This window comes from Balearica regulorum, chromosome 4, assembly GCF_011004875.1.
Source record: "Balearica regulorum gibbericeps isolate bBalReg1 chromosome 4, bBalReg1.pri, whole genome shotgun sequence".
Lineage (NCBI taxonomy): Eukaryota > Metazoa > Chordata > Aves > Gruiformes > Gruidae > Balearica > Balearica regulorum.
The window spans coordinates 72,553,937-72,569,025 of record NC_046187.1 but is presented as its reverse complement, the minus strand read 5'-3'; the positions used below and the strand labels follow the sequence as shown (position 1 = coordinate 72,569,025).

At 39.2% G+C, this 15,089-nt stretch overlaps 1 protein-coding gene across 5 annotated transcripts in view; it reads left to right on the top strand.

Moving 5' to 3' along the window:
• The window catches only part of CFAP99 (cilia and flagella associated protein 99), a 60,926-nt gene that overhangs the window by 5,951 nt on the left and 39,886 nt on the right, over positions 1-15,089 (top strand). For 4 of the 5 annotated variants that reach the window (XM_075752655.1, XM_075752658.1, XM_075752656.1 and 1 more), the window contains 2 exons: positions 11,273-11,417; positions 14,312-14,406. In XM_075752655.1, the coding sequence (XP_075608770.1) occupies positions 11,273-11,417; positions 14,312-14,406 (240 nt within the window). Of the gene's footprint in view, positions 1-4,780; positions 4,900-11,272; positions 11,418-14,311; positions 14,407-15,089 lie in introns of all 5 variants that reach the window. The other variant, XM_075752659.1, reaches the window with a different exon arrangement.

The following is a 15,089-nucleotide window of genomic DNA, read 5'->3' as shown; positions in this document are numbered from 1 at the left end:
TTGACGGACTGTGGCGGGTTGACCCTGGCTGGGGGCCAGGTACCCACCAGAGCCGCTCTGTCACTCCCCTCCTTCATTAGACAGGGGAGAAAAAGTGCAACAAAAAGCTTGTGGGTCGAGATAAGGACAGGGAGAGATCACTCACTAATTATCGTCACGAGCAAAACAGACCGAACTTAGAGAGGGAATTCGTCTTATTTATTACTAAGCAAAACAGAGTAGAGGAATGAGAATTAAAATCAAATCTTAACACACCTTCCCCCACCCCTCCCATCTGCCCGGGCTCAACTTTACTCCCGGCTTCAACCTCCGCCCCCCCCAGTGGCACAGGGGGACGGGAGTGGGGGTTACGGTCAGTTCATCACATGGTGTTTCTGCTGCTTCTTTGTCCTCAGGGGGAGGACTCCTCTCATCATTCCCCTGCTCCACCATGGGGTCCCTCTCACAGGAGACAGTCCTTCACGAACTTCTCCAACGTGAGTCTCTCCCACGGGCTACAGTCCTTCACGAACTGCTCCAGCATGGGTCTCTCCCACGGGGTGCAGCGTGGGTCCCCCACGGGGTCACAAGTCCTGCCAGCAAACCTGCTCTGGCGTGGGCTCCTCTCTCCACAGATCCACAGGTCCTGCCAGGAGCTTGCTCCAGCGTGGGCTTCCCACGGGGTCACAGCCTCCTTCAGGTGCCTCCACCTGCTCCGGCGTGGGGTCCTCCACGGGCTGCAGGTGGAATCTCTACACCCCCTCATCCTCCCTCCATGGGCTGCAGGGGGACAGCCTGCTTCACCATGGTCTTCACCACGGGCTGCAGGGGAATCTTGCTCCGGCGCCTGGAGCACCTCCTCCTCCTCCTTCTGCACTGACCTTGGTGTCTGCAGATGTTCTTACATCTTCCCACTTCTCTCTCCGGCTGCAAAAGCTCTTTCTAACTGTTTTTCTCTTTCTTAAATATGTTATCACAGAGGCGCTGATTGGCTTGGCCTTGGCCAGCAGCAGGTCTGTCTTGGAGCCGGCTGGCATTGGCTCTGTCAGACACAGGGGAAGCTTCTAGCAGCTTCTCACAGAAGCCACCCCTGTAGCCCCCGTGCTACCAAAGCCTTGCCACGCAAACCCAACACACTGACATGCAGAGTGGCAATAGTACCAATAATTGAGGAAAGAAGTAGCATGAGAGCACTGAAGTTTTGTTTTAGCATTGTTGAAATTAAGCTGACAAAAAGAAGGAAATGTCACAGAGAGAGGCCAGCCCTTTAGCCTGTAGTTCAGGGTTCTTATTTGTGTAGATGATAAATGTGAATATGTTATGAAAGGAAGTTGGATTTAGTCCTAAGGGGGTGAGTCTGGAAGGCACAGTCTGTCTTGATCAAAATAGCCCTGTCAGCTGTCTACCAGGGGCATAAGACCATTCCTGTGGGAATCCTCGCAAATTAAAGCTGTAAAAATGGTTGGTGAAGTGAGGCACAGGAAAAGAAGTGAAAGTGGGCAAGAAAATATATGTTAAAATGAAGGACTTTACAATATGAATATATAAAAGAAGGCATAAAATCCAAAGGATCAAATCTGTAGGGTGAAAATATACTTGCTCTGCAAATGATAGCAAGGAATAACCAGTAGGTTTCCATGTTGGATCTTTTACTAAAAACAGAATCAGTCTTTGTTGAATATTCTGCTCAAAATCCAACACAGCATTTCCGTTGGTTTCACTGTGCTGCTGTGGAGGTGACACAGCCCAGAGGTTTGTGCAGTAACTCTTCAGCAAGATTTTATTCTTAATTTCTAGATGCTCTAATTTTACTTATGTGTAAAGTTAGATAAATGATTAAAACAAAACCCAAAATACATGATTGTGTGAAATAACAATAGTATATTTTGCTCTTTCATAAAGACTGTAGAAATTTTTGCATTTTGGCAGTTCACAGTGATTAGGAAATGGCTGTACTGTAGAGAGTTGGAATACTCTGCTAGTCAAATATTGGGCAGATGGAAGACAAAGACAATCTGGGTTCTATTCTAAGCTCCGTCATCTTTCTATCCCTGTCCTTTCTCTTACCCTCAAACTTACTTACCCAGGTCTCTTCATTTAACCTGTCCCAATTCCATCTCTTCAAATTGTTGATTCGAGTGCTATTGTCACTGTCCAGCAAATCCTGATCACCTCTTTGGTTTTGTTCTGAGTGCTCACCTCAAAGTTCTTGCACATTCAGTTCCAGTTTCTACTGTACCTAAGTTGAATCAGAAATATCTCTCTCTTCAAACTGAAGCTCACAAGAGGCGGATGTCACAGAGAAGATAGGTGAGACAGACTCTCTTCTATCTGACTGAGCTTGCAGACTGACCCAGCGTGGTTTATCCCAGTCTCATCCTGTATGGTAGTGAAAGATCTGCTTGCCCTGGGCTGGGCATGGTAAGGGCACACAGGATCTTCAGGAAAGCTTACTGCTACAGTATACATTCACACAAAACACATGCAAATGGATAGTTTTCACTTGGCAAAATGTGCGTGGATTTTCATAAGAAAACCAAAAGGCCAAAGTTGCAAGGCACTGCTTGACCCCTGTGTGCCACATACATCCCTAGCTGTTTCCGTGCATTTGATTTGTAACTACTTACTGTTTCCACTTAGCTAGTTAAAAAAACTGAAAACTTGACAACTTGCTATCAAATATAAGTTCCTTGTATCAGACCATGTAAGCCACTCATATTGTTCCTCTTGAATAGCATGGGAGGGTATCCATTAACTTCAACAGGAGCAGGAGCAACCTCTTTATTATTTTTATTTCTTAATGCATCTTTATTCTTTTATTTAAATACCAGTGCTCCCATTTGAACATATTATTTCATTGTAGGAAATCTTGTCTCAAGCTTTGAGATAGAAATCTGTTTGGAAAACATTTGGGTGTACAGTCTGCTTCCAAGTGTATTCCAGAGTGACTGCCCAAAATCAGAAGTATTACTCAGTGCATATATTGATGTAAATGAGATAAGTGGTTGGCCATCTTTATTTATAGAGAAATGATGGCATTAGATACTGCTATCAAGAGTTATGTTTTTCTAGCTGTACATGGGATTTAGCTTTACATAGTCCATTTACAGTAACGGCAGCCGCACATCTAATCCCTGTGTACTGCTTTGAAAAAGCAACCATCTTTCCCTGCATTTTTGTAATTGAGGTAGATCAAGCAGAGAACTTATCCAATAACCGTTGGGATACATTTTTCTTTTTCACATATTGCACTTTGCAACCACTCAGTATTTCAAGATACAAATAGGGAATCAGAAAATTGGTACCAAAGGAATAAAGAGCAGAGGTAAACCATTACTTTGACAGTAGTTCAGGTCTGTCTGAACCACTGTATGTATAAAGATAGAATCTTCTTTTGGTGTGATGGAAATGTATAAATAAATTGCCAGAGTGTCAGGTAGTTAATAGTGTTTAAAACCAAGGTGTCAAGAGAGAACATAATCCCTACAAGGCCACTCAAGAAGCAAGAGAGAAAGACACACTCTAGTCTTAGTTGCTATCTTCCAACTCCCAGTTCATGCTCCTATATACAAGTGGAGTTAGGGAAACTCACTGATTATTAGCTTCCTGGTTTTAGAGAAATAAAAATGAAATACGGTAAGGATTTTTAATCCTTGAATAGTGGGAGATAAATAACATGGTTTCCTTTAATTAGAGTGTTATGATCAAAATTAGTCTAGAGGTGATTGTGTTAAACTCCATACATTTTATTTCTGGAACACGTGAATCTCACATCACAAAAGTAGTTTCTATTTGTTGTTCTCAGTGAATGATCTAACTTGATTTTCTTCCAGGAAGAAAACTACTACACTTTGACTTGTAATTCAGTTATTTACAATCTTCATGTTTATTGTCAGTTTTGATGTTTATAACATAATATTGGACTTGTTTTTCACTGCAAATATTTTCAATAAGAACATAGGTTCATTAGTAATATGATGGGTGATTCCTAGTTGCAACAAACAAGCCTTCACCTTCAATCATGAAGAATCCTATTATGCCCCTCAAACCTCCTAAAAACTACTAAGTACAAATAAATGGTTTTGCTTCAATGTTGTGACCTTGTTGCTATTAAAACAGAATTCAGTTTGAATTATCCTGAATAACACATTAACTTAAAAATAATTCTATGTCTATCTCAGTTCTTTAATTTGTATTCACATTCAAATTTACATCTCTCTGTTGTTCTTCATTTGAATACCCAGACTACTTCTCCTTGTTTATCTTCCTAAATGCTTTTTAATACTTCTTTCATCAGACCGATACCCTCCAGATAATATTTTTGTTCTTGTGTACTAAATCTCCTTCTTTTTATTAAGTATTCTTCAATTAAATCTATCAAAAATTATCCATAGCCAGAGTGATCCTTCACCCAGTGTATACTGTACATGAGGATATCGTTTCATCAGGCCATTTATAGAAATGGACTGCATCTGTTCATTTTGAAAAAAAGATTGAGTTTTGTACCTAACTGCAGCATTCCAGGCATTTTTCCTTCCTTGTGACTGTTAGAATCAAGCTTTTGCTATGATAAGAAGAGACAGATTTTAACACAGAAGTTACCATGCAATGTTTGTGCCTTTCTCTATGCAAATAACTCACTTTATTTTCAGTGGAATTATTTGCTTCAATTAGAGTTGCAGGATCAGACCCACCATATTGACCCTCATAAATCCCATCTACTGAAGAGCTTACTACTGTAAAAGCTGAACAGCCACCCAAATTTCACTGTTTTACTCCTTTATCTCTCTTATGTTGATAGCAAGATGAACCTGTTTATGAGCTTTCCATTTCGCAAGAACGTGGTGTAATTTGGCATAACTCTTCAGAGTTCTCATTTGAGTTGGTTCAGCTGTGTGTCTCACACATGCCCACTCAACTGTGAGTAAAATCCCAAATGTCAAAAGTCATAGATTTAGTTTTAAATACGAAAATAATGTAATGGAAGATTATTTTGATACATGTGGTGAAAAAAATCCTACTAAATTGTACAAGTCTAATTAGTGTTATTAGTTACTGACATAAATGCAGATTAGGATCTTTCTAAGGAAAGGATGGAATCTGATTTGTCGGCAATGTTCTTCTCGTGATTTAGTATTAAGTACAAGGGAAAATTATGTTAACTGTACATCTTCAAGATGGTCAGCATTATCACATGAAGAAGAAAATACTGGCTTCTGACTGCAACATAGACTGTAAATAGTAGAAGCAGGGCATTCTCCTCCTTATATCCTAAGATCCCAGGGTTTTTTCCCCCATCGAAATTACTGGAAGCATTTCACTGACTTCAGAGGGAAAGAGGACTGGTTCTGGTGACTGATTCAAAACCCAGTGAAGTCAATAGGAATATTTTCTTTCATTTCCACAGCGTTTTGATTAGGCCCTTGGAGAGGACTAGCACTGATATCTGAAGCACTATAAATTAATCAGATTGAATCTCCAAAATGTGTATATTCTGCCTAGAAGTAGACAAGTTCAGTACATACTATTACTCAGTTCTCTCAGGAGGTGAAAGCTATTTTATCTTTTCATCAAATATTATCTTCTATCTAAAATGTTTGTTTCACCTTAAACTAAATCCTCATCCTCAGAAGTCTCAAACAGGGCATGGCTGATGTTCCCTTCCCTTTCCTTCCTCCTCTCCAGAAACAAGAACTCTTCTTTCTCTCCTTACCCGTCCTTATCTGAGCTCTCTGGCCCTTAAACAGGTGCCATTGTAACCATCCTTATTACCGTCCACCCACGGTGACAAAACTTGCTTTTTGCAGATACTTTTCCATTTAATTCATGCTATTTCTTGTACTAACACATGTTGAAAGTTGTGTGTGTATAAAAGTCCTATGCTTAAGCTTTTTTACAGAGTCTCTGCTCTCCTTTAAGAAACTTGACTGGTTCCCTGCTACAGCTAAGTGTCAGGGAGAAAGGAAAATGTGTCCGTGGAAGCAGGCTAAGGACTAAATAATGCCAATCAGCACATTTTCAGCCAAGAGTCGCATTTTTTTTGCAGGATCATTTAGGGTAATTTCGGACAGGATCATTCTTTTACATCTTAAACACTTGAGAATCAGAAAAAGCTGAAATTCAATGCCGTAAAGAGAACACTTGCAGATATTTGTATGGGAGTGACATTGTGAACACATATAACTGTATTTTACTTAGATCCAGTGCAGCCATTGGTCAACACAGTAATATATAGGCTTCCAGACATTAAAAATACAGGACCATCCAGTATTCATCTACCATAAACTTACTATGCTTTACACAACAAACCAAAAGAATAATAAGCTGTAACATTAGCTATAGAGAGGTTGTCTTCTGAGCATAGAATAGGCATATTGTTCAACATCTATTTTGTCTTCTGATATATTTCAATATTCAGTGCAACAGAAGATGATAGCTGCATGTGTTACTTTCACCTGTAAATTATCTGGCCTTATGCTGAAGGACTCACACAACATACTTGCAAACATAGCTAACTGCTAGTTGTTTCAGAGAAATACATGAGGTAAAGTATACTTGAAAAGGTAAGAAGATGATCTGATGGACAGAACAAAGGCTCACAAATTAGCGTTTATTAATTCTTTTCTTGTTGCCACCAGTGACTTAGTGTGTCGCCTGGGGCAAATCTCTTATCTGTAATCCCTGCATTTGCAAAAGAATATTAGCCAAAAGGAATCTCATTAAACACAATTAGTGTTAGTAAAGTGTTTTGAGAACATCATACAAAAGGTGCTATAAATGCACAATCTGTCATCATATTGTACTGTTTCAGGATCCTTTGACCCACTCCTGAAACACATCCCGCTGACATAAAATGCAACATAAACCCACATAGAAAGAATGCACTTAGGAAATAGAGCTAGAAGTGACACCTACCCAACATATTACTTTCCCAAAGCAATTATGATTTCAGATATACAGACAAACTGTAAATATCCGTGATGAAATTTGTTGAGGACATAATGCACTTTCTATGCAGAGAGTATCCTTACTGTTTGTGGTGGGTTGACCCTGGCTGAGGGCCAGGTGCCCACCAGACCCGCTCTGTCACTCCCCTCTTTCATTAGACAGGGGAGAAAAGGTACAATGAAAAAAAAAAAAAAAACTTAAGGGTCGAGATAAGGACAGGGAGAGATCATTCTCTAATTATCATCACGAGCAAAACAGACCGAACTTAGAGAGGGAATTCATCTTATTTATTACTAAGCAAAACAGAGTAGAGGAATGAGAAATAAAACCAAATCTTAAAAACACCTCCCCCCACCCCTCCCATCTTCCCGGGCTCAACTTCACTCCCGGCTTCAACCTCTGCCCCCCGCCCAGTGGCACAGGGGGACGGGGAGTGGGGGTTACGGTCAGTTTCTCACGCGGTGTTTCTGCCGCTTCTTCATCCTCAGGGGGAGGACTCATCGTTCCCCCGCTCCAGCGTGGGGTCCCTCTCACGGGAGACAGTCCTTCACGACCTTCTCCAACGTGAGTCTCCTCCATGGGGTGCAGACCTTCAGGACCAGACTGCTCCAGCGTGGGTCCCCCACGGGGTCACAAGTCCTGCCAGCAAACCTGCTCTGGCGTGGGCTCCTCTCTCCACAGATCCACAGGTCCTGCCAGGAGCTTGCTCCAGTGTGGGCTTCCCACGGGGTCACAGCCTCCTTCAGGTGCCTCCACCTGCTCCGGTGTGGGGTCCTCCACGGGCTGCAGGTGGAATCTCTACACCCCCTCATCCTCCCTCCATGGGCTGCAGGGGGACAGCCTGCTTCACCATGGTCTTCACCACGGGCTGCAGGGGGATCTCTGCTCCGGCGCCTGGAGCACCTCCTCCCCCTCCTTCTGCACTGACCTTGGTGTCTGCAGATGTTCTTACATCTTCCCACTCCTCTCTCTGGCTGCAAAAGCGCTCTCTAACTGTTTTTCTCTTTCTTAAATATGTTATCACAGAGGCGCTGATTGGCTTGGCCTTGGCCAGCAGCAGGTCTGTCTTGGAGCCGGCTGGCATTGGCTCTGTCAGACACAGGGGAAGCTTCTAGCAGCTTCTCACAGAAGCCACCCCTGTAGCCCCCCCACTACCAAAACCTTGCCACGCAAAACCAACACACTGTTTTAAAGCATTGGCTCGGGTTTTGATTCACTAGATTATCAGCAAGACTCAGCCAACAACTGGCTCACCTTTGAGATTTCTTGTCCAAGTACTGATCCTGCTCTTGTTTAGTTTGAGTTCTGATGAGATCACTTCCTTAGATGACACAGCTAAAGGCTGCTTAACTATTCTCAATTTTTATAGGTAGAAACGGAACACTTAGTACTATTTGTAATGGAAAGCAGATTCAGTTGATAATATTTCATGAGAAGACTTTTTGGCCTGTGGTCCACAGAATTACCAATCAGTACTGATGTTCTGGGGCACAGTTGTCCCCCGGGTGCACCTTCTGTCACCTTGTTGCTTAGCTTGAGGCCGTGTAGTGGTTGTGTACTTACTTGCTCAGAGACTAAGCAGGAGTAAGCGCTCGTTTCTGTGTTTGTCCTAACAACTAACTTCTAACTAACTAACTGACTTGTTAACTCAGAACAGTAAAAGAAGTAGAGTAAATATAAATACACAATTGCATTTGAACTGTATAGGAGATACAATTTGGGCACTGTTGTCATCGTGTTGTTATCTGTCTACTTTTGGTCATCTGTCTAAAGTACATTTGAAAAACACTGGGGTTTTGTAGCACTTTATACATGTATGATATACCAAAGTACTCAGAAGGTGAATGCAAAGGTTCTAATCTACTAAAAATCTTGGAAACAATTTATATTCTGGCTTTCTAGCAGAGACCGTTGTGAGAGTTGTTGTTGGGCTTGTTTCCAACAGGCTTCTCCTGTTTTACTATGGACTTCCTGTTTATCATCAGAGCTACTATTTGTAGATTGATTTGTTCATGAACAACAGCATTTGTTCAAGGGGACCAATTGTTTCAGATTCAAAATGTCACAATCCTACTTTTACTGGAAATACGTCATGCTCTCTCACTTTGCCATTCACTTATTCGGGTTTGCTTTTGCCTTGTGTGGTGAATTCTCAGATATCTCAAATATGGAATATATATTTGAACATTTATGGGGGGTTAGATTTCTGGATTTTCTTTGTCAGTTTTATGAAAGAACTTCCATAAATCTTCATCCAGAAAAGGTATATTTGGAATGGACTGTGTGTGCCTCACAAGAATTCTCAGTGCTTAGCAAGATGGAGTCCCTGCTTCCCACCAAATTATTTTTTTTTCAAATTTTCAGATGTGTTCAGTCTCTTTCCTCTGCTCTTCCACTTGTGTCCATCCTTCATCTAAGCCATTCTCTATCTCCTGTTTTCCCACTGCCTTCCTTTTCACTCCTTTCTCTGTGCTCCTTCTTTGCCACCTCACTCTTGTTGGCTCTATTTTCCCGAATGCATTCCACTTTATCTTTCTCCCGTCTCAACCACAACGTGTTCTTTCTCTTGAGCCATAATTAAGAATGTGGGTGCTATCCTGTTTATTCACACTCAGTCTCTAGTGCTGCCCAACATACATTGTGAAGCTTCCATGTCTCCATGTAATGTTTGGTTACACTCTGTTTCTTCTTACCCAACATATCTGGGTCACAGCATATATTCAGGGTCATATCTTATTACTTCAGTTATAGCAATAAAGCTTTTCTATCATTTTAACTATTGTTAGCCTTATGGACTTAAGCCACAAGCTGAGCTTGATTCTGTTTCTGTATTTGTATCGTTAGTAATATTGTCTATTACAGTTCTGCTAGAGATGTAGTCAGATGCATTAGTGTGATCCCAACAGCAGCAGAGAAATTACAATGATGTATGTAGGTATAATTTTGCCTGCTTACATGTGTATGTGTATTCGCATATATAAACATATATGGATATGGGGACAATTATATGGAGGCACTATTTTTTTCTAGTGATGATGCACAAACTGGAAGGAAAGAAACCTGGCTTTGGAGCAGGAGTAGTGAAAAAGAATTATGGTTACTCTGAATGACAACCTAAGAAAATACACTTGCAATGCTTCTGCATAATTTTTTACATTTAAAAATTAGAACTGTAATTTTAAAGTTTTGCCTTTTATTTTCCCAGTCTCAGAGCCCTATATAGTACCATACGTCAGAAAACTCACATAGTTCCTTCCAGCAGCCTCTAATAATATCTTTAAACTAGAAATTAACCACATTAGGGAAATAAAATGATCAAGATACTAGCAGTTAGCCTACTAGGCAAGGTGAACCTCTGATCTGATATATTATTGCAGTTCAATTGTTCCCACATCTCAGAGCTGTGGGAGAGATCATATATCAAATGTGGACTATGTGTTTTCAGAAGATGCACTTAGCTTTTTTCTTGACTTCTTGGCTAACCTACTTAAGTCAAAGAATCATTATTGTTTGTCATTTTGTTATAGAGTGTCTGTCCTTTTTCAGTTATATGTAATAACAAACTGCGCTGGGCCTCAGATTTTATCGCAATGTTTAAAGGTGGTTCATACTAGAAGTTTATCTCATGTAGTAACAAATATTCCATAGGTTCTTTATTATGAGTGAAACTCTCTGTAATGTTCAGGAGCACTCAGACTTTTTAAAGGGATTATGAGGTAGGATCCAAATTGCTGTTCTGTTGTGGTATTGCATGAACATTGCAAGTGACCGAGAGCACAGCTGGATAAGAAACACACAGTCTGCATTAACAAGAATCTTGGCACTCACAGCTTGAGTTTAAAATAGTCATATTCTCCAATATTAGGTTGCAGTAGCAGTTAAGAGTCTTCTCCAGAATCCCTGTCCAGCTTCTCCCCTCAATTTAGTTTCCCCAAGGAGCACAGACTTCACCCACAAAGAACAGGTTTCCTACTGGAAAAACAGTTACTGAAACTGTCACATATTGTTGACTAAATTAGTCACTGTTCATAGCTCAGAAACTTCAGATTTTCTTTGCATTAACTGTTGACATTCACACATCAAGGCCTTTTAACTAAGTGTGTATGTCAGCAGATAAACTGAAAGTTTAACATTGGGGAAGGTTACATTTTACTTAACAGGGGCCATTAATTTGTTAGGACGGCCCATCTTTGATAGCATTAGAAGTGCATCAGCCCTACCAAAGGCACTGCTGTTCATTGTTCATGCTTTCCAATTACTTCAGAATGATTGTACTTCTTTTTGTACACAACTAACATTTTCTTTCCAGAACACATTAACCATTATTAATTTTGTATCTGTATAGAGTCTTAATGTGACAGAAGAAAAATTTGTGTTGGATACACTAGCTGGATGCATGGAATATAAACCCTTATTGGATGTAGTAGTCAATGCCTTTTTTGTTCAGGATGGGAGATACTGCCTGATTTCTGAGCGTAATCTCTATATAGGTAAGTTTATTTTAAAACACCAAATGTGTTTACCACAAAAATTTAAAAAATGTTATTTTACCAGTGTAGGTCTTATATTACATTTGAAGCATTGTCATTGTGCCCAGTGCAGTATGAAATACAGGATCTTCTCCAATGGCCTTATGATGTAAAGCCTAAATCCTGAAACTGTTATTTAATCTGGACTCTTGCAGCTGTTAACAGAATTTTACCTAAGGAAACTCTGCAGAATATTCTTGCAGATTAGGTAACATGCAGAAGGAAAATAGCATTGGTGACTGGAAGAAGTATGTTGGAAGTTTAACCATCACTTTAAAAAATGTTCTTCAGTGATTTCCCTTTATTCCCTTCTATGCAACCTAGTACCTCTGCCATTCAGATATGAAACTGTCTAACAAAGCTTCGTCTGCTGAGGAGCACTGCATGTCTCACAGTATGAAGATGCGATTGTCTCTATCTGTACCTGGATTTCTTTGTTACTGATGATCACAATGACATAAATAGACTTCTGTCTGTCTCCACAAGTGAGGTCAATTACTATCCTTTCATTAGTTACTTGGTTAGAATCAGTTACAATACAACTATATCTGGTAGTGTGAGCTAGTTAATCAGAGTAGTTACTACTCCCAAAGTTATTTCAGGCATTGAGAGGTACATTAAAAAGTAATTTAAAAAATATTCTTATGCTATGCATTTAATACACATATACTGAGGTTGATTTATTAAGTCCTTAAATAAGTTGGAATCACAAATTCACTAGCATTGGTTCTCTAAGTCAGATATGTTCTGAAGCTTTGTGGGTACTTTGAAAAGTCCAGTCAATTTAATTCAAAGTTGTTATCTAATATAAATATATCTACATTTTATGTTTTAAAAGCTATTAATTTTTTATGGCAATTCTGGTTGCCTCTGTCACAATCTAGAAAGGTATAGAAATCTAAATCAAATAAGAAACAAAAAGGAACCTAAACTGTCAAGGATGAAATTAATAGTATATTGAGTTTATTCTAAATGGTAATGCTTCATTGTCTCCATTTCTCCAAAGCCATGTTTTTCAGTGTCTGGGGCACATGAATTATACCTTTAAGCTGAGTGTTGCTATAATTGGATTGTCAGGACTGGTCCACTCAAAAGCCTCCATTAATCATAGGCAGAGGGTAGACCCCAGAAAATTTTCCTTTATCAACAAGTTGAGAGTCTAAGGTCATTGGCTTACATTTTTTTAAGCTGCTTGTGATTCCCTTTGCCAAGCTGCATTGACACTTAAATTATCAAAGCTGCTTATAAAGGCTGTTGCTATGTGTGAGCAGATCTGAATTTAATAAAGCTTGTAGGAGATAAATGTATATTCTGCTAAGACTGCTTAAATATGTTGCTATGCTAAAGCACAAGATTGAAGCCTAACGGTGCACTGAGTTGGCTGCAGCACATTGGTCAGAATTTACTGATTTTATGTTTACTGTTTGGTGGCAGCTAAAATACTGCAGTACAAGTGAAGCCTGATTGATCAAAGTGAATATGATCAAATGAAAGCTGATACAGGAGCTCATTAACTTTACAGGTCTGCAAAAATCTCTCAGCACTGGCTGTGCCTCTTCCTGTATTGAACTGCATACTTGCCAGAGGGGGGTGCAAGAATCAGGTTTGGATTTCCCAGAGAAATTCACAATTTAAAAACTTGGTTTTATTCTAATTCAGAATAAAAACACTTTCTGCAAAATGGTCACTTGCAAAAAAAAAAAAAAAAAAAAAGGAAAATGAATACTAGAAATATGACATTTTATGTTTAATTTTTTGTTATATATAATATTATGTATAATAAACTATGATTTTGCAATGGACGAATAAGAGCTATCCTCTCTGAAAACATTAAAAACAGAGTATGTTGAAAAATTCACTACCAAAACTTTCTTTTATGTCTCCTGTTCACATTAAATTTTATCACAGTAAGCTTGCTTACACTGAAAAGTTTGGTTACACTAAAGAAGTGCTGTTTCCAGCAATGTAATACTGTCAGAAACTTTTTCAGTCATGTCTTTCAGGACCCATCTGACTCCTATTGTCCTTGCCTTGTTGCCAGACTAACACAGAATTTCACAGATGGAATATGCAGATATTTGTTGTATAATCTGGTATTACTACCCAAAGATACAAGCCACCCTTTTTCTCATCACTGGCTACTCATTCTCACCCCTATGTCATATCTTCTCTTGAGTTAAAGCTTGTGTTTAGCAGCCATCCAGTGAACTGATCAAGAAAATGCTTCAGGTTAAAATTCATAAGATGTTTTAACTTGGCTATGTGGGTGACTGTACTTGCCCAAGAGAAGAAACACCAGGAAGTAAAAGGAGGGGATGAGAACAAGCAATTAGGGGTTGACAGAACTGCTTTTTTTAGCGGTGATGTAGGCATAACAAAATGACTGTGAAATCATGGCAAGATCTTACCTTCGGCCTTACAGGATTCCAAACACTGCTATGGTAGATCTCCCAGTTTTGCAAACAGATATTTGCAGGCATCAGAAGGACCTCTATGAATGACTTCAGACAACTACAATTGTTTTACAAGTGTTGTGTAAGTGGTTAGATCCTCAGCTGTTGGAATTCCATAAAGTTGTGGAGATTTGCACTAGCTTGGATCTGACTCACAAAAGAGGTGACTAATCTATATGAACCATAGCACAGAGTCATGGTGCTAATAATGAACATAGGGTTAACATTATAACTTCATATTACAATTTCTCATTTTCAAGCATTATATTGCCCAGTTAGATAAACAATATTGAAGATCATTTAAAATTAATGTAACAGTCTAAATCTCAGAGTATGCTGAGTATAGGATATAGGTTTATTAGAATTTCCTGCTGCATTTTAAATTTATGTGTCTTTTGATAGTTATTTGTTATCTGGCTACTTTTCAACTAGAAGAGCTTGGTCTTCAGCGTTTCAGCAGAATTGTAAAATCTCTGGACACTGCAAAAATGCAAAAGGTAATGAAAGTACAAAACATTTTAAAAAAATAATTAATGATCTGTTCATTGTGTTTAACTAATCAGCTTACTTTTCTCAACTTTCAGGATAATTTAAATTGAGAAATTTGTGTTATTTTCTGTTTAAATTCAGAAATTAAATTAGTATTTTGTTATTACGAAACCCTACAATTTCTATACTTATGCAGTGACTATCATCTCATATTCAGTCAAAGATCAGTTTTAAATGTACTTTATATAATCTGAGAAGGTAGAATAATCACATGATTTACAGTTCATGTGATTTACAGTTGTCCCTCTAACTTCCATATTCAGTCTTGGCTCTGCTTCTTTCTTTGAATTTAGGCAGGAGAAGAATTTTTTTCCATACACAATGAATCTATTGAAACTGCTGATTAGTGTTCTTTTGTCCCTGAACAACCCACTACCTCTTCCATGATCAAGCCTATTGTCCTTCCATCACCTTTTCTCCTTCCTAAAAAACAATTGCTCGTTTAGAGCTATGCATGTACCAATTACCCCCTTAGAACATACCTGCAATTGACCACACCATTGCTGCCAAATAGAAAGCATGACAACAAAGTTCTGCCTGCCTTTTCCTCTCTGGAGTCACAAATTTGGGTTTCACTCCACTAATTGTTTGCTAATTTTCATGAAGTTTGAAGAAATATAAATATCTTCTG